This window comes from Epinephelus moara, chromosome 14 (assembly GCF_006386435.1).
Source record: "Epinephelus moara isolate mb chromosome 14, YSFRI_EMoa_1.0, whole genome shotgun sequence".
In the NCBI taxonomy this organism is placed as follows: Eukaryota; Metazoa; Chordata; class Actinopteri; order Perciformes; family Serranidae; genus Epinephelus; species Epinephelus moara.
The window spans coordinates 21982283-22000424 of record NC_065519.1 but is presented as its reverse complement, the minus strand read 5'-3'; the positions used below and the strand labels follow the sequence as shown (position 1 = coordinate 22000424).

At 41.2% G+C, this 18142-nt stretch overlaps 1 protein-coding gene across 1 annotated transcript; it reads right to left on the bottom strand.

The window, feature by feature from the left end:
- Positions 1-235: 235 nt before the first annotated feature.
- On the bottom strand, positions 236-17665 carry pgfb (placental growth factor b). Its single transcript, XM_050062514.1, is given in 8 exon segments — positions 236-1615; positions 1711-1773; positions 1882-1911; positions 2280-2359; positions 2453-2649; positions 4816-4852; positions 17094-17255; positions 17258-17665. Coding segments are annotated over 8 exon segments (624 nt in total). The 5' UTR covers positions 17291-17665; the 3' UTR covers positions 236-1593.
- Between the last annotated feature and the right edge of the window lie 477 nt (positions 17666-18142).

Here is an 18142-nt window from a genome sequence, read left to right as displayed (position 1 = left end):
TACCACTATTTTTGGACTGTCTTAGGCCATCGGAATAACACAAATTAATTTTGAAGAAAGGTGTAGTTGTCCTTTAATTCTTTCTACACTTCTACTATAAATAATACTTGTATTTTATAAAACATTTATAATTTCATAGTACACTATTGTTTGTGAGGATGAGAATGAGAAATGAAATTAGTCATCAGTATGGGTTAGTCTGTATTGAATAAAATAAATCACACAAGAAAAGAAGCTGACAACCATAACAATTTTATTACAAAATAAATATTTAAATGAAATAAAAATACTAACACAGTAGAAATGTTACTTTGCTCGTTTTCATAGAGATTTTCTTTGTGTAGTACGTCAAAAAAAACAACAACAACAAAAGAACATTCCTTAACTACAATCCCTTTCTTACTGCAGTGTTTCCAAAAACAGACCAAGGACGACCTGTGTGGTGTGGGCTTCTGGGAGTCCTCTGTCACCAAGGTGGACACACGTGTGCTGTTTAACAACACAAAGCCCAGAAATGCTTTTATATCTCTGAGAAACTTGCAATCACAGTAAAATAAGAAGAGAGTAATTGCAACTGATACTCTAGTAGGCACCGATGCCGAATGAGTGCTGCTTGAGCATATTGATTAAAGTAGTATTAATCTGCTCGTGCTGACGTCCCTTCTGCAGCCCACGACACACGTCCTGGTGTGATTTGAAATAAACTGGTGTTATCTGATGTGATCCAACCCTCTAAAACAATAAAGAAAGAGATAGATTTCAAAGAACAATTTAGATTTTTGACAGTTTGATATATCATATGCTTAATCTTCTGTGGACGTGTCTTCAGTTGATAGATTTTCTGATAAATATTGCTCTTATTTATGTCTGAATTGACAGTAAAACACTTCATACCCATGACTGGCCACATGGCGCTAGAGAGGGAGAGGATTTATAAGTGACATGTATAAGATTCTAATAAGCTGATGTAGTAAGTGTGACTGACAACACTGTCCTACGTCCATACATTTGTGTAGAGCAGCTTTGAACACTGTTTCCACAAACACTAGAGGGAGACATTTCATTATTACATGTACACAGCAGCTGCACACTCAGTCCAACACACGCTGCTGTGACAAGTCAAGGCTTCTTGGATAATATTCGAACAAAAGATGACAAACTTTTTAAAGGTTGCTAGTCCAAATATATTCAGCTGTATCAATAAATATAGATTTTAAACAAGTGTAACCACCTATAAATACCACAGAAATGACCAAATTAACAATAAGTGATACAGTAATAACTGGTATAAAAGAGAAGGCGTCATCGGTCTGTTTGGTTCGACATTGCACTGGCTCCCAGGGATGTCCATTGTGTCAGGTGTGTAACACCAGTGTTTCCACCAATCAGAACACACTTCCTGTTGAAACTTGTCATTGCAAACACTCTGCCCGTCAGCAGGAGGGCATGTCAGCAAAACAACCCAGCTGTTTGAGTCTCTGGCTGCAGACACAGTATTGAAAGATGAGCGGAGGAGACTCTGGATGCTGTCGCTGGGTTGGAAATAAACAGTGAGCCACACTGCAACGGGGGGGGGTTGGGCCGCCACTGCAGTTACCTGCGAGGGTTCTGGCACCTGAAAACACACGACAGAATAATAATGCCTCTTTAATCCTGTTATTGACAATTGGAGATAATTTGAATGTCATTCATGTAAGATTGCGCCATCACCTGTCACATTCTTTTGGTTTTTGTCTGTCCTTTCTCTTCCTCCCTCTTCCTCTTTGCCTTTTCCTATAAGGGGAACAAAATAGCCAATAAGCCTCCATTCTCTCAGAGAGAAAATTATGTTTCTCATCAACATCTCAAAACTGATGTTATAGCAATTATTCATGTTCTTACCTTTCAACCTTTGCAACAGGTTTCCTGACTCTGAGGAACAAATCAATAAATTAGAAAGAACATCCAGGTGCAATATCATTTGTCATTGTAAGTATTTGCCAACCCTGTCTCCTAGAAATGACGTTTATGTGCTACTAATCTGTTTTGGCAAATACATTTTGTGGGAGACATAATTGCTGGATTATGTTCACTTTTAGTCTAGACTTTTTGCAGATATGTTCAGTGGGAACATTTTGCAATTTGGCGGTAACATTTATCAGAACTGTTTCCTAATTATGTTGATAAAAATGTACCTCAGATAACACTCATTTGCTGTTGTAAATTAGTAGGATATAAATGTAATTTCTGGGTAGGAAGGGTTGTTATTGGCATAACAAAATTATGACTTGTTTTCTTACCTACATTCACATGTCTGATGCTCCACAAACGTCATCTCAACATATTCTTTACCCGGCTCTGATGGCCTGATTTTCAACAGCTGAGGGATGAAACCAGTTCAGATTACAGATAGAAGCAATCACAGCACATGCAGTAATGGATCACACAAGTGTAACAGCGACCCTTGTCTTACCTGCATGGTGACGTTTGTGGTTTGGGTGGGATGGCACTCCAGGTTTTCGTCCCCGCAGCAACCTGCACACCTCACCAGCGGCACACAGGCGGGGCTGTAGATGTGCTCCACCTCTGTCGGGTACTCCTGCACCACCTCCACCAGCTTCTCAATGGTCCGGCAGAAGCTGCGACCCCACACTTCTTGGAACATCAACACTGTGGGTGAGAGTGGGAAGCTGAGTATAATAAATTCATATTTGCATTGTGCTCTGTCCACCTATCTTTCTAGCTTACATTCACAGTGCAGGGTGCAACCAACATCCACCTTATTTGAGCTTGTGTGTGATGCTTAATTAAAAAAAATTACTTCTTGATTTAAACTGCAGTGTTAAAGGAGCTGTATGCAACATGCAAAGCATATCTATGATTAGTCTGAAGTAGTTCTCAACATGGAGGTGGCTGAGCTGGTGCCAAGCAGCTAATGTTGCTTGCTCAATAAAAAGCGCCATCAACTGCATAAGTGCTGACAGAGCTAATGGTTTTAATCTGGGGAAAGCTGCTGTAAGAGTGCCGGTGACTAGCTAGCCATTGGGATACACTCACAGGGACTCACATGCACTAACATGCATGCTCCGCCGGACCATCAACCACAACAATGAGCAGAAAAGCTCAGAATATATCACAATCAGAGGTGGTATGAATTTATTCTCTGCTCAGGACGCCATTACTCCACTATTTCTTTACACAGCAAACAGAAGTTTGCAGCTATATCAATGCTCTGAATGTTGGATACAGCTCCTTAAATCACCATACACAAACAGTATCAGAAATGACCCCAATATTTTAACAATGGCAACCTTATCCGATGTGTACAGAAACATAAAACCAGTTGCAATATGCCAGTGTGTATCCTGTTTTCATTTTGCAGTAAAATGTTTGTGTAATGTACAGAACACTTTCCTGTGGGAGTATATGTGTGAAAGAGTTCCAGTTGCACAGTCTGTGGGGGAGGAACAGGGATGACTACGGCCGAACAAACAGAGAAAGAAGAGAAAACAAACATTGGAAACATGGCCATGAACAAAACCCTGCTGGAGCTGGAGCTGAGTCGCCCCGCAGGCACTTCTGGGACTGCTCTGACCTCAGGGGTCACCGAATGGAGCCTGACACTACAACAGCTGTTTATAAAAGCAGACAGGCTGGGAGGAGACGGCTGGGGAAGCATCTACGGTAGAAGGATGAGGCCATGAACTATAATGTTGTACAGCACAAAGGGCCGGTTCATTGGGCAGCTACAGCTTTTGAGCTTACAGTATACCTGCTGCTGATTTGACCCTTTTTTGATATAAGTCCTCTAACCCATCTGGCTGCAGGTTCTACAAGACTTTAATGTTTGATTTAGCAACATTAATTTACGGTGAAGTGTGAGTGGGAGTAGATTTAAGGAGAGAAAGTAAGCAGTAATGAGTAATCCCTGCTGGCCCCGACATGTCCTTCGACTATCTAAATTCAAATCAAACTCATTGACTAACTTACAAGACGGAAGATATTGATGTTCATATTTCTCAACAGTGCATGACAAACACAGGATGAATGAATACACCTCTGTTCAAAGGTATTTTGTCGGAGCTGGCATCCATTCATGTGGTTTGCATCAGACTCTGGCTTCTACCATAAACAAAATAGTTGGAACTGCTTTTAGTCAGAGGTGGGACCAAGTCATTGTTTTGCAAATCACAACTAAGTCTCAAGTCTTTGCACTCTTGTCCATAGTCAAGACTGACAAGTCCCAAGTCCTAAACATTGGGTTCCATGTCCTTGGTACTTGATGAGGTGGGTGTATTGCTAGGTACATAGGTTACCGATGAGGAAGTAGGCATACTCTCCTTTATATTACAATGGCTTTTTAGCCGATAGGTGGGTATACTGTAACTGGATAGAAAAAGAAGTGGGTATACCCCGTATACCTGAGTATACCCTCCACTACACCACTGCTCTTAACCAGATGTGATGCTGCTTTAACAACAGTGTAATATATTACGTTATCAAAAATCATGAATACTTTGTAAAAATTAAATATATGTGAAAACAAGTTTGTTGGAAGTTGTTGCTTCTGTAATTTTCGATTTTGTACATTAACAAAATTATCTTAAGTATCATTTTTATTCCAGCAGGTCCTCAGTAATGTGAAGTCACTGAGGGCCTGAGGGCTGAACAAAGTTGACAGCATCCAGTCAAACTGGTTCAAACAAAGTGGATTACCTGGGAAATTAAGTGTCGGCTTGCTGGGATTTAATAATGCTAATGTTGGGTGAGTAGGGAAATGAAGGGAAATGAATTGGGGCACACTTTTTAAATAACATACTTATTCTTAATCCTTACCTTCAGTTGTATTGGTTATGCTTGCCACGGGAAGACTCTGCAAAACAGAAAGAAATATGTGGATTATTTTTTCAGGTTTACTGCAACTACATAGCATAGTGTAAAACCCTTAATCATTTTAGTGCATCCAATTCAAATGGTTCACACATTAATAATGGCAAACACATATAAAATAACATGCACCAGCCTTACAGTTAAATACCAATATCTATAGGTGTACATTTCAGGGGGGCGCAGGGGACACGTACACCTCAGTATTGAGAGCATGTGCATTTGTTTCCCTCAATAAAAGCATGAAAGTAGCGGAGCAGTTTTATTTCTTACAAAATAAAGACCGATGCAGAAAAAGCACAAACTGGTGCACAAGAATTCACCAGAATGCAGGATATTAAGGTGGATGATGATCAACTTTTTTTGGCAGAGGACCCCCAAACCAGCTGTTTCATATGTGTACCCCTCCAATGTTAAAAATAAAATAAAATAAAATAAAATAAAATAAACCTATGCCATTGCCAATATCAGACCCACTTTGTCCCCTCGTGGTGGTTGCTGGAATTGCGGTGAAATACAGCGGATGATCGACACCTTTTTTTCCCATCCTGTAGTGGAAAAGTCTCTCCGCCGAGCAGCAGATCCAGTCTCTCATATATATCACGTTCCTCTATGTGCCCAACTGTTTAGGTTCAAAACCTGTTTCCTGTGGTGTAAGACTCAGCTCTCTATTTATTTTCCCATTGATGGTTTCCCCCTCTGTCTTGATTTTTTCCCATCATCCCATGATAAACAGAGTGCATTTCTCATTCGCCTGGGAAAACACAAAACCTCTACTTGACTCCATCTCAGGAAGGGAAATCTAACGTTTGATAAAATACCCTCCAGCAGAAGAGCCGGACCGGCGACAGACAACCTGCTTCCGCAGTCTCCCCTCATCACTGGTGTTACATTACAGTTTTTGTGTAACACACACACCTGATGACATTTATACTGTAACACTGTCTGCGCACACAGTGATTGTGAGATTAACTGAAAGTGCTGGACTGAACATTGTTATATAATAGCACGCAGACAGACAAGGACTTTTCCCAAATGCACCAATAAAGGACTGTTGCTTTTTACACCATCTGTCCGTCGCTAAAATACATCTACTTCCTGTTATGGATCAAAATGAGTTTGAGGGTGAGGATAGCATCTGTCAGCACAGTGCTACACTCTTTTTCCAAACAATGTGATTAAAGAGGAATGTCCTGCTTTGATGATGATGCATTCACACTCACACAAACATTTCAAAGCGTCTTGTAAAACTGTCACTGAGATAAGTGGCAAGGAAGACTCTATATTTGGGACAGATCTGTTTTTTCCATAACAGAACATACTGTACGACAATAGATGCACAAGAACTTCCAGTCAACCACTTAGGTGCAGTCCTCCCCGCATTAGGCAATCTGTTCAAGCATCTCCCTTTTTTTTTTCCAGAGTGGCTGGTGGTCATCTGAATGTACAGCTGTTCCTCAGACAGAAGAGCTGTTCTATAGAGCAGCGTTCATTGAACTGTGTCGGCTTTACAACAGCACCACGGGATAAGCTCCGCTAGCAGAAAGCTGCTTCATTCACAGCATGGGAAAGTCACAGTTCAGTTTAAGTTATTGTTAAAAGTCACTTCTCTGCGGGCATTGATTATATTTTTTTCATCCTCTCTCTAGCAATGCCAGGCTTATGAAATAAATCCTTTTTCCAGTTTTAATTGGCATATGATTTGCACTCTCTCTTCTTTGCCATTGCTGCTCCATATCACAAGGGCTTTTTGGCTCGGGCCTCTCAGTGGCTGCTCAGAATGTGGTAAGGTGGAGAGGATTTTCTGACCTTGGTCATGGGTTAAGCCTTCATGTGGTGAGGAAGCATCGTTGGCACCTCCTGTGGTTGAGAACAGAGGAGTGAGCTGCCCACGAGAAACTGCCAGATTATAAAAGGCTGCATGAAGATCCTCACGTAGCCATTCCTTCCTCCTTGTGCACTTACAGTAATACTCTGTGATTAATGTGGACTGGGAGGTAATTCAGCACTGGTGGGAAGGGAGAACCACTTTACATCAATAAATGTGTATAAACTTGTCTAATAAATCACAGACTCTTCCTGAGTGGTTGTGAGTAGGTTTCTTTCACTTCATTCCCTGATGACCTTTTTTACTGTGTTTTTACTCTCACAGTGTCGTGTGTCATTTTCATTTATTGTTTTCATAGTTTGGGTGTTAAGACCGCTGAGAGTTAACTGTGATTAAAGGTTATACAAATAAACTTCACTTGACCCGACTATAAATTTTTCTACACTTGGCTAATAAAGGAATTCCTCTACTTTGTGTCCTCTGCAGTGCATTTACAACATGTGGGATTTGGGAAATACAAAAACTGCTGCATTTAAAAGCTGCATTCCAATCTAGACTAAAAACAATAACAACAACAACAACAAAAGGAAACTAGAGACCTTTCCCTACTTCTATCCCAGACATGTAAACACCTGACAAAGCACTCGCAACCACTTTTGTGGTAGTTTCCTGCGGCAATACGTGTTGTCAGGAGTGCATTTTGCAATGATGACACACACACACACATACACAAGCTAAAGCAATACCAGCCGCTGGCACGTAGTCCTGATGTTGTTCTGACGTTGTTCCAGCGTTGTTCAGGCTGGTAAAGATCCCTTTTTCAACTCACGCAACTCACAACTGCTTTCAGTTTTAAATAATATATGAGTTACTTTTTTTAATAAACTGCAGGATCATTTATTTTAAAATGCCATAAAAATGAAAAATGCACTAACATTGCCCAGAACAACAACAACATCATAAACAATCATTTGCCTTCAATTTATGATATGAACTGGGAAAGGAAAGACTGCATATCAAGATTGTCGCTGATTTATTGTCTCTTCGTTTCAGTACTAAACAGCCCTTGAGCCAGAGAACTTCTGTGAAGAAGCTGCCACTGGATAATTAACATGGTGGATATCAGGGTCGTGCTCGACCAGCCCACTCTTATCCCATAGTTGTGCAAGTTGTAGTCAGCTCTTTTGCCAAGCAGCACAGTGTATCTCGTGCTTTTAACTGGGTTGTGTTGCAGATTTAGGGGGACATAGTTTGAGCAAGAGGTCAAATTAAGACGAGTATAACATCTATACGCAGTTAGAAATGAAACTGTGCCATTTAGCATTTAAGGGTTTGCATGCTTGATTGCAAAGCTGCTGTAAAAACTAGTCTCTTGTGTTTGTGAAGTCTCTGGTGAAAGTTTGCAAGCTGCTGGCTGAGAGTTCGCTCCATCCTCTGGGTCAGATCAGAGGACCTGTTGTGTCCTTGGGCTTCTGCTGTCAGGCCACAGAGGCTCGGGGCCTCATTACTCTCCACTCCCACACAGCTGAACTGCGTCATCTTTAACCTCTTCACTTAACTCCATCTGTCAGAGGAAGGGCAGCGTGCGTAGGGAGCAAAAGCAAAACATGATGGGGATCCAGCATAATGGTCATGAAAGATTTTTCAACTCTGAGGGTCAAGCTGGGGAGAGAGGGGTGATGGGCAGTTCCACAGCAGGTACTGTGGCCTCTAGCCAAGGGGATCTGGACACCAGCCAACATATTCCACAGTGTGTTTCCGAAAGAGAAACGAAGATGACTTACAGATGAAGTAAAGTAAGGAAAATCTCTTTGCTAGTTAAAGAAGTCGACGTAAACTCCGGAGAAACATAGTTGTTATGATTATTAAGTGTCATTCATAGTTCCTCACACACACAGTAGGTGGTTTGCGCTGACTGCCAAACCAAAGCACTGTCTTTCACCAGAGTTACAGACAGCACCTTTAAGCCTAAATAGATTCTCAGTGATTTATTATTCTGGGGAACTTTCTCCTGGGTGACTGGGCAGGGACATTACGAAGATTTGGAATGAGTCATCTTAAGTTTCTCTTCTCCTTTGAATTGCAAAACAGTGGCAGTAAGAGTGAGCCATGTTTTGTTTCCTGGTCATATGAAATGAAAGGAAGTGTAAGACATGATCAAGCAATAGCAAATAATCACAGTGGCACTCTTTCACTGTAGTTTGAATCCAGGGGAAATGCAAAAATAGTACACACACTGATACAAAATGTAATTTTGTATAAGAAATATGTTTTTCATTAATATATTGTGAATATAGGCATAAAAGTGGAGTATCATAAAAGATTTTTGATCAGGCAATGATAAAAAACACTATCCAGCTTACTTGTAATGTAAGTCTACGGTGTTGGTTGGCAGCATGACTGGCAGTTGGCAGTCTGCTATCCACAAAGTGGGAAATCATAGAAGACACTCAATTAGCTTTTTATGATGATGACAGGCTTGTTGGATCATACCTCTTGCGGTTGACACATTGCCAAAAATGTTTAGAGTACTCTGCCCACAGCGGAGTAAAATCAAGTTTGTATTTTCACCCATTAAATCAACTCCAGTTCTTTTGGCTGAACGGCAGCTTCACAAGAACTTCCCCATATTTGGCATAGAGGAGAGGAATTTCAGTTTCAAATCCTTATTGGTAGAGGGGGAAAATTAGAACCATAAACATGTAATTGCCAACACTTAGCACACAAATATTATTCAGAGCAATACAAGGTGTCAGCTGATGCTCGTACCACTGTGGTACCAGTGAGTTGTGATGTTTTTATGGTCTTCTGACAAGGCTCCTTCATCATCTTTGACAAACAGCTTTCATGCTGATCACGTCCAAGCTGAGTCAGCTGACTGAGAATTGAGAAACAGAATCTCTAGTAACAGGAAGCTACATGAGCTTTGGAAAAATGTCAGTTTGAGAGTTTAAAAAATAAGGAGTATTATGTGCTTGGTTTAATTTGGACTTTTTTTGTGGAAAGTCCCTCTTTAATCTTTCTTAACTTGAGCAAATAATGATCCAAGCTACATTGGGCATCATGCCATTATTTACATTGCTTTCCAAAAGGATCTACTTTCAAACTTAAACTTATTCGGCGAGGGTGACAGTTTGGATAAACAGACCACAGATGAGATGCAGACTTGTGGTTTGGTAATCTCTGTCAACTAAATCTGCTTTTGAGCAGAGTTTGGTGATTTGCAGGATGCATGCAGAGGGAATGTTTTGCACACACAAAAAAAAAACAGTAAAAGTTGGCAAACATCCCAGTTGTAATTCAGACAAGTAAAGCACCTGCATCTCCAATTCACTGAAAACATATAGGCCAAGAGGAAATGTGTCCTAAATTTTGGCTCGACTGCAGCTTGACTCTGAACACGAGACCACACAGGACAGAGAGCACCAAAGCAGAACAAGTGAATACAAACACCGAGACGGCTAGACGAGTGAGAAACAGAGCGACCTCCCTGCCTCACTGATCGTCCTCATCCATCCTTTATCGAGGACCAGATTCCACATCATCAACACCATGACCGCCACATTAATTCTCAGGCCCCTCGCGGAGCCCTGCAGGTCACTGTATCTATTTTCCGCCACTACAGAAGAAAGCCAGCTTCTGTTGTGTATACACAGGGTTGGGTGAAACTACAATGACAGCAATGCCATTACAGGTCTGACAGTATCCAGCTGGGTCTCTAGGGTGGTCAGGTCAGGGCTTGTGATCATAGAGTGCTGCCACAACACCAACAAACTTAAACAAAATATGTGGAAACTGTGCTACAACACTTTTTCAATTAATCTGGGTTAATGGAGCCTTCCAAAACCACAGTTATTCCACAGTTTAAACACACTTTTAGTTAGTGTGTCATGGAGATTTAAAGCCACAGAGTAAATATACAAATGTATTACTGTACGATTTTGAAACAACCAAAACCTCACCATTAATTTGTAACTATAAGGAATCAAAAAATGATAAAAGATGAGAAGACTGACATCACTTTAACATCTGTCTGATGAATATGAAGCTGGAGCCAGTAGATAGTTTTGTTTAGTTTAATTTAGCTTAGTGTAACAGCTGGAAACAGCCTGTCCCAGTTCCATTCAAACAAAATCCACCTACCAGCACCTCTACAGCTCATTAATGGACATGTTACATCTTGTTCCTTTAATCTGTATAAACCAGTGTGTAATAATGGTTTTATGGGGGTTCAAATCCAGTACTATTTCTTGCGCCTGGCTAAAAAATAGCTTGGTATACTGTAAAACAAAAACATTTTTACGCTTCAGTGTTTGTACAGATTAGAGGCTAGTCTTATGCTAACACGTGCCAATTGTCTCTTTGCTCTATAGCTTATTTAAAGGTCTAGTGTGTCAAAGTTAATGGCATCTAATGGCTGCAGAACTGAAACCAAAATGGCCTCAGAGCCACTGTTTGGTTTGTCCATTCTGGGCTACAGTATAACAACATGGCGGACTCCATGAAAGGGAACCAACCCCAAAGGAACAGTGCTTGACTTTGAAGACAATTTTACATAGTGGCCAAACGATGGAATTACAACATCTGGATCCGTCGTGATGCCATGGTTACAAAAGACTTTTTCCCATAGACTTACATTGTGCAAGAGACGGCTGTAAATCAGCGGCTACATTTTTTTGGTCTTCACGACAATGCTAGCGAAATGACTCGTTTCAGTATCGAGATTTAATAAATTTGGTCCAATAACATTTCCAGAATGTAGATGAGCCACATGATGACTTGTTTTATCCCCACTAAAGTTAGTTGAGCACTAAACCGGAAGTTAGCCGCTCGGTGCGCTTGCTAAATGAGCCCCACTGTGCTGTAGATTCGGGTCTTTTCATACAGTGGAAATAGAGCTTTTTTGGCTTCAAGTACCACTGAGCAATTTTTGTAGGAATGAACGGGGTCCCGCCTGAAAGGCTGTATCCAGTGGTCTTTATACATCCACGAAGAGGACCTGCTCCATACATTGATATAAATGGCTCATTCTGAGGTAACGAAAACACAATTCCTATTTTTGTGTGATTATGAAATTATGAAAACATGGTTACAAAAATTATAAACCTTTTTGCACCTTTATGCACAAATATGAGAGTAGTATTAATCTTCTATGTGTACCATCTACCTCTCAGCAAGAAGGCGAATATTAAGTTCCTTCATCAAGATAAAGGTAATTATATCATTTAATATAATAATTTTGTCTTCTGCTGTGTTTGGAAACATTACAAGCAATCATGTTTTCTCTGAGTTGTCTAATTTTTTAAACAACAACAACAGCAACGACACTAAAATTAGGTCGTGACAAGGGAGAGGTAAAGTCCATATAAATGTTGATTTAGATAAACATCATTTCCTCAGTATAAGTCCATTAATGCATGCACAAATGTCCCCCTGAAGACACACACAGGACCACTGTGTAAACCATGCACAGTGTCCGTACACACATACATACACAGACACACACACGACACAGGTCTTGAGATAAGGCTGACCGGTGGTAATTGTGGTCTCTATTACAGTAAACGCTGTTCTCCCTGTGTAAACCACAGTAAATTACATCCAGATGGGAGATTAAAGCTCGCTGTGTAGACGGCTGCCTGGAGCGCCACCGCTCCTCCTCCTCCGCAGGAGGAAGGAGAAATCCATATTTCCTGATTGCAATTGCGGCCCTCCCTTGGGCCGGGACATTACAACTAGAGAGAAATACAACAACAGTCAGCAGGTCACTGCCACTGCAGACATCTGAACTACAAAGATGTGCAAACGTACGAGAGCCAAGGACACAGGGAGAAGGGAGAACCCAATCTTTTAATTTTTGATTGTCAATAACTGAGCTGCATCTTCACCACAATTGTCGCTGTTTGATTCCAAGAAACTGGAACCTTCACCCGATGTTTACTGATGATGTTTTAGGAAATGTTTTGCTGATGAAACCATATCGTAACTCCTGGAAATATGACATCATGCAATCTACATTTGGCTAGTTATGAACAAAAATAGGAAAAACACATGACGATCACAAACACAGAAACATGTGTGCAATGCAGATGGTCAGACTCAAGTATTGTTTTGCAGCAAGTGGTGGCGTAAAGGAAGCACCTGTGCAACGTCATGTCCTCACACACAGACACACAAGAAGAGGCTGAGGCTCACTGGCTTCCTTTTTTTTTGCAAAGAGACATCAGGAACATGCCTCACTGATGAAGTGATGAGTCTCACTGTCTGGCAAAGTCAAATAAGTTAGGCAAGAAGTTTTCCTGTTTCAGGTTTCCATGGTTTTATCCAACAAAAATGCTGTATTTAGAAACAGACACGTGCAAAGAGTTTCATAATCTCATATGAAAAAGGCTTCTCAATCTCATCCTTCACAGATTTTCTTGATATAACAAAAATGTGTCCAAATTCCCAGCACTCAGCTGCTTTCCTCTGGAAACTCTGACTAATGTCAGTCAGGTTTGGTTGTGTTGATGCAAGAATTTACCTGCATTCATCACTATGACAATAAGGAGGAGGTATTGTACACACAATGTTCTATTACATTTTTTTTATGATGTGGGGGAGAATGCCAAGTGGGCAGGAGGCAACAGGTACTGCAGATTTTGGCAAAGCTCTTTCAATCTGCCAAGTGAAGTACAGGCAGGAGCTGAGCAGTGATAGCCTTTACACGGGGCTGCAGTTTAAACACACACACACACACACACACATACACACACACACACACTATACATACAGAGACAGAGCACAATTAAATCCCGCCCCCACTGGAGAATAAACAATTAATTTCACTCCACTGACTTTGTATTGCCTGAACTTGCTTCCTTCTCACTTATATGTGCTAGCAAACAACAGAAAAACGCCTAAAAGTGGCTGTGTGGTGGGATGCACTACCAACAGGGTAAAGAACCCAGAACTAAGTTCTTCATAAACTGCCAAACCAAAAAACTGAGCCTTTAAGAAGACCAAAGTGGATACAGACGTGTGGCACCAGCAAGAAGAATGATAAAACTGTGGGATCCTGACACCGTGCAGCAAGCATTGGGGTTGGAGTTAATTAAGTTATATAAGGTCTGGTTTTGATCTTTGTTTGGTTAAATGACAATCTTAACTGGTGATTTGATCAAATCGTTTTAAATATTTTACTTCTGGCCTTCCGGTGCGATCATTTCCCCATGAAAACAAGGTAAAGAGAAGGGACACTGAGACAGACTGACAATATTTAGTTTGTCAAAATACCCTTTCCTCTCTGGTGGACATAAGGAGCTATAATAATCCTTAAATATGCTGAAATCTTATATTTTTAGGAACAAACAAACACTTTGTTACAGTTTCAGCCCTTGGTTGCATATTGTGGTGCCCCCCCCGCCCCCCCCCCCCTCATATTTTCAGAATATGACGCATTGTACTCTGTCTCTATTTAGTATGTGACTTATACACACAGGAAGTAGCAATAACACACTGAACAGGAGAGAGGAGAGTGTCGAGGAACAAAATAACCGGTGCACGCCATTGGTAACTAAGTGACTGAGAGGTCACCATTGTTCCAAAGGGAAACCCAGGTGCTTCCACACGCTATCATGAGCCATGACCGCCACCAGGACTGTCTCTGACAGAGAGCACACATGACTTGAAATCACAGGACCTGGGACAACATTAATTCTATCAGTTGTTTCAGCAATTTTGATGCTAACTGTTGTACTTTATGTTTTCATCAGCACTGATTCAGATTTTTAATTTGCATACTCAGCTGTAACCACTTCCTCATGTACATGCCTGTGCTCCACCTTTACACTGACCCTAACTTATCTCCACCTAATTACAACACCAGCGGCTTATTGCTTGTCTTCTTGCTTGAACATGCTGGTAAAGAAAAGATTCAAAGGGTAAAGTAAATATGAAAGAACTATTGATGGCTCATTTCTACAGTGGAACAACTACTAGTACCCAGACCCACTGAAAGACAACAAAATGAACATTTATGTAACACAAGAATACATTAATTTTTTTTGGACATTTGTCAAAACATTGTTTGTCTTTGTATAAATACTATAACTTGAAAATTGGACCTCTCCCGGCCTTTAAAAATGACTCAAAACAGCAGGTGAAAAATCACTCTTTGGTTTATCTGGTAATAAACTTGAAGAAGACTGATGAAGAAGATATGAAGATATGAGAAGAAAAGACCTAAAGGGCCACAATAAACATCCCACTTGTTTCATCGAACATATTTAAATGACAGACCTTTGATTAAAAGTGACTACATTTCTACCACACACATACACACACACACACACACACACACACACACTGAGCTATGCTGTAAATCCCTGGTAGTAAAGCAAAATCATAAGCACATGCAGTTAACCCCACCCTCTCTCTTGGCCACTCTCTTAGCGGACATGAATGACTGCATGAGTCATGGGGCTGCTGACTGCAACTCCAGCTGCGACAGTGATGAGAAATCCTCATTATCAATTAGTGGCACATATTTATGGACAGAGAGTCCCAAAGAGAGACATTTATAAATCACATTCCCAACCACACGGCCAATGTTTGCTTTTTCCACTTTGGTAGGCCAGACAGTTTACTGTGAGAGCTGGCAGGACGGACACCTACCAGAAGAGGCTCATTTTGTCACTGTGACTTGAATAGAGCTGCTAGTCGCTTGTGTGCTAAAAATGTGAAGTATTTAGCTCCTCAGACTTATTTATGGCTACATCTTTGGGCGCGTTTTTGCACTAAAGCAGAACACCCCCTCCTTTTTTTTAACATAAAGGAATTAATGGCAACTGAAGTGTGAGAGAAGGGCCGGGACCTCAGAAATACCAAGCTCAGGTCTGTATGTTCTGACAGGTTGATGAATCTCAGAATTTAATGGTTTATATTTGCTGTCAGTCTTTTGGGCATCGGGGGACCAGTTAACCTGCTTCATGTTGAGGGCCCTGGATTTTGTCACTCTTATTTTGACTGAGCACGCCATGAGCTGATTATGAGGATTAGTGGAGATGTGGTGATCCCATGCCTCTCCCACTCACTCTCAACTCAGCAACAGCTGCAAAGTCTCCAACTAGAGAATCTGGTGGGACATGGAGCTTTCTCCAAACTTGAAAGCCTTTCTTAGTATGAGTGTAATATATCTATATGGGCACTCAAGCCTGGCAAAAGGGAAACTGAAACCATCTCACTTAGTTCAACAGGCGGCAGCAGTGTATGAATTGTGACGGGGGCAGTGAATGGACGGACACAACAATGGTCTGGTTTTGCATTAAACATGAGAGCCGCCAGAGATAGCTGCCAGCCCTCCGCCACCTCGGGAGGAAATCAGAGACTGAATGGGTTCAAGAGTCTGAGTTGGCACAAGTCCTGCACATCCTCTTACAAGTGTTTCTACACAGGTCTTTTGAATAAGTTCTCACTCCAGTTTCAGCTCTGTCCTGATCTGGCACATTGTCATTTTAAGACTAAAAGGCAATGCCAGGCAACAGAGAACAGTACATCTTTGTACTACAGTAATCCCCTGCCAGCCTGACAGTGATATGGCCGGCCTGAAATTAAGTTTCAATAGATATTTTTGCACACATACACACACTGGCTTATCTTTATCATGGTGATTACTTACACTGCACGTACACATTTAAACATGCAGATATATGCTGAGATCAAACAAGATGGGAAGGGAAAAGCTGCAGGTGCAGATGAAAAGAAGAGAAACTGAAGACTGTAAAACTTTGTTGCCAGGTTTTACCTGATGCACTGCCAACACTTCCAGTCTGCCAGGCAAAGCAATGTGCCAACTCACCAGGATCTGTTTAAAGACCAGCTAGGCAAGGTATTGCCACTGAAATATTTATAGAAGACTGTTTTATTTTTAAGGAATTTCTCACCAACATATAAATCAGAGTGTTTCCTATAAGGAAATGTATACTGAAAAAGAGAACATAGGCTACAGGGAATAATCCATGTCTGTGAAAAGTATGATGCGGCTGTAATTATAAGCTTAGAGAGCCCCGCCACATAAAACAGTGAGTCACTTTACATCATGTGTTCCACAGGCAGAGAGTGATGCAGTTTGTCACGTTTCATCTTATGAATGAAGTGAGAAGAATGGCGCTCATTCAAAACCCGTACAAAGGCGTCAAAGCACAATGGATCATTATCACTTCATCAGCAACCATATTAAGCACTTCATATGCACATTTTGGGCTGATAACAGACTTTAATAGGCTTTAATATTCTATCTAAATTATTACTTTGTCATTTTTATAGTAGACACATTGCACATACTCTAGGTGAGTCTAATTTTGAGTTAAAATGACAGACAATCCCATCTTCTTGCTGCGCGTAAAGTTGTATGACTTACCTGTGCAGGTGAGAGCAGCAGATGAAGCGCCACCGCAGTCTGGATGACAAGACCGAGTTTCATTTCGCGATGTCTGCGAGTGGAGAGAGGGGGTTGATGGCTCCCGGCGCACACAATAAAACAATCCAACAAAAAAAGTGCCAAACTACTCAGAAAAAGAGAAAAAAAAATATGCTGACTGGGAATTTCCAACTCATCCGCTCCCGGTTCAGAGAATGAGTGCAGTCACGTAGCTCCCGCTGCCGCGTGTAACCTGATGAAATGGATTGTGCTTACTAATGGATAGAGGCCCCAGACGCGATCAGGAGTAGCTGGAGGGCAATAAAACAACAGGCTAATAAGAAAAGTTTTTGAATTCACATAAAAAAAATAATAAACTGGATCATAGCAGGAATCCTAAAACGCCTCTGCAGCATGAAGTGGCAGCCAGTTTAGGCAAAGCATATTCAGTGCACAAAGGAAAAAGAAAAAAGGGAGTCTCTTCAGTCCAAAAACGTGTGGTGGATCCGCTCCATGCGTCAAGTTGCAGCGACAGTTTCAGTTTTCAGTGCTGCTCTGAGCTCCGGTCTCGCCTCTAATTGCCCCCACACTACCTTTTCACTAGCTGACCATTTAAATCTCCTCCCCTTCTCTGTCCTCCCCTCTGCTCTGCTTCATCTGTCCTCACACACTCACTGATGAGATTTTTCTTTACTGCCTCTTTAAGCTGCAATATGTAATGATAATTTATGTGATGCTGTAAATGGTTAGTGCAGGGATTGTGACACTGCTGCTGATGCTTTATTTCTCAATTCTAGACTATACACCCCAGGTGATTTACAGAGTATACACAGACTTGCTGAAAAGCTTCTTCTGAGGACTTTCTGTGGGGGCTACTCAGGCAAGGTAAACATTTAGAGATCTTTTGCAGTGGATGGTACACTCGCTGCTGTTGTCCCAGGCTCCAGGATGCACAGAGATTTTCCTCTGAGGCTTTAGTGTTTGCAGAGACAGAAAGGGAGACTCCACTTGTGTTGACACATAGAGTTAATCTTTAGTGTGAGTCTTCT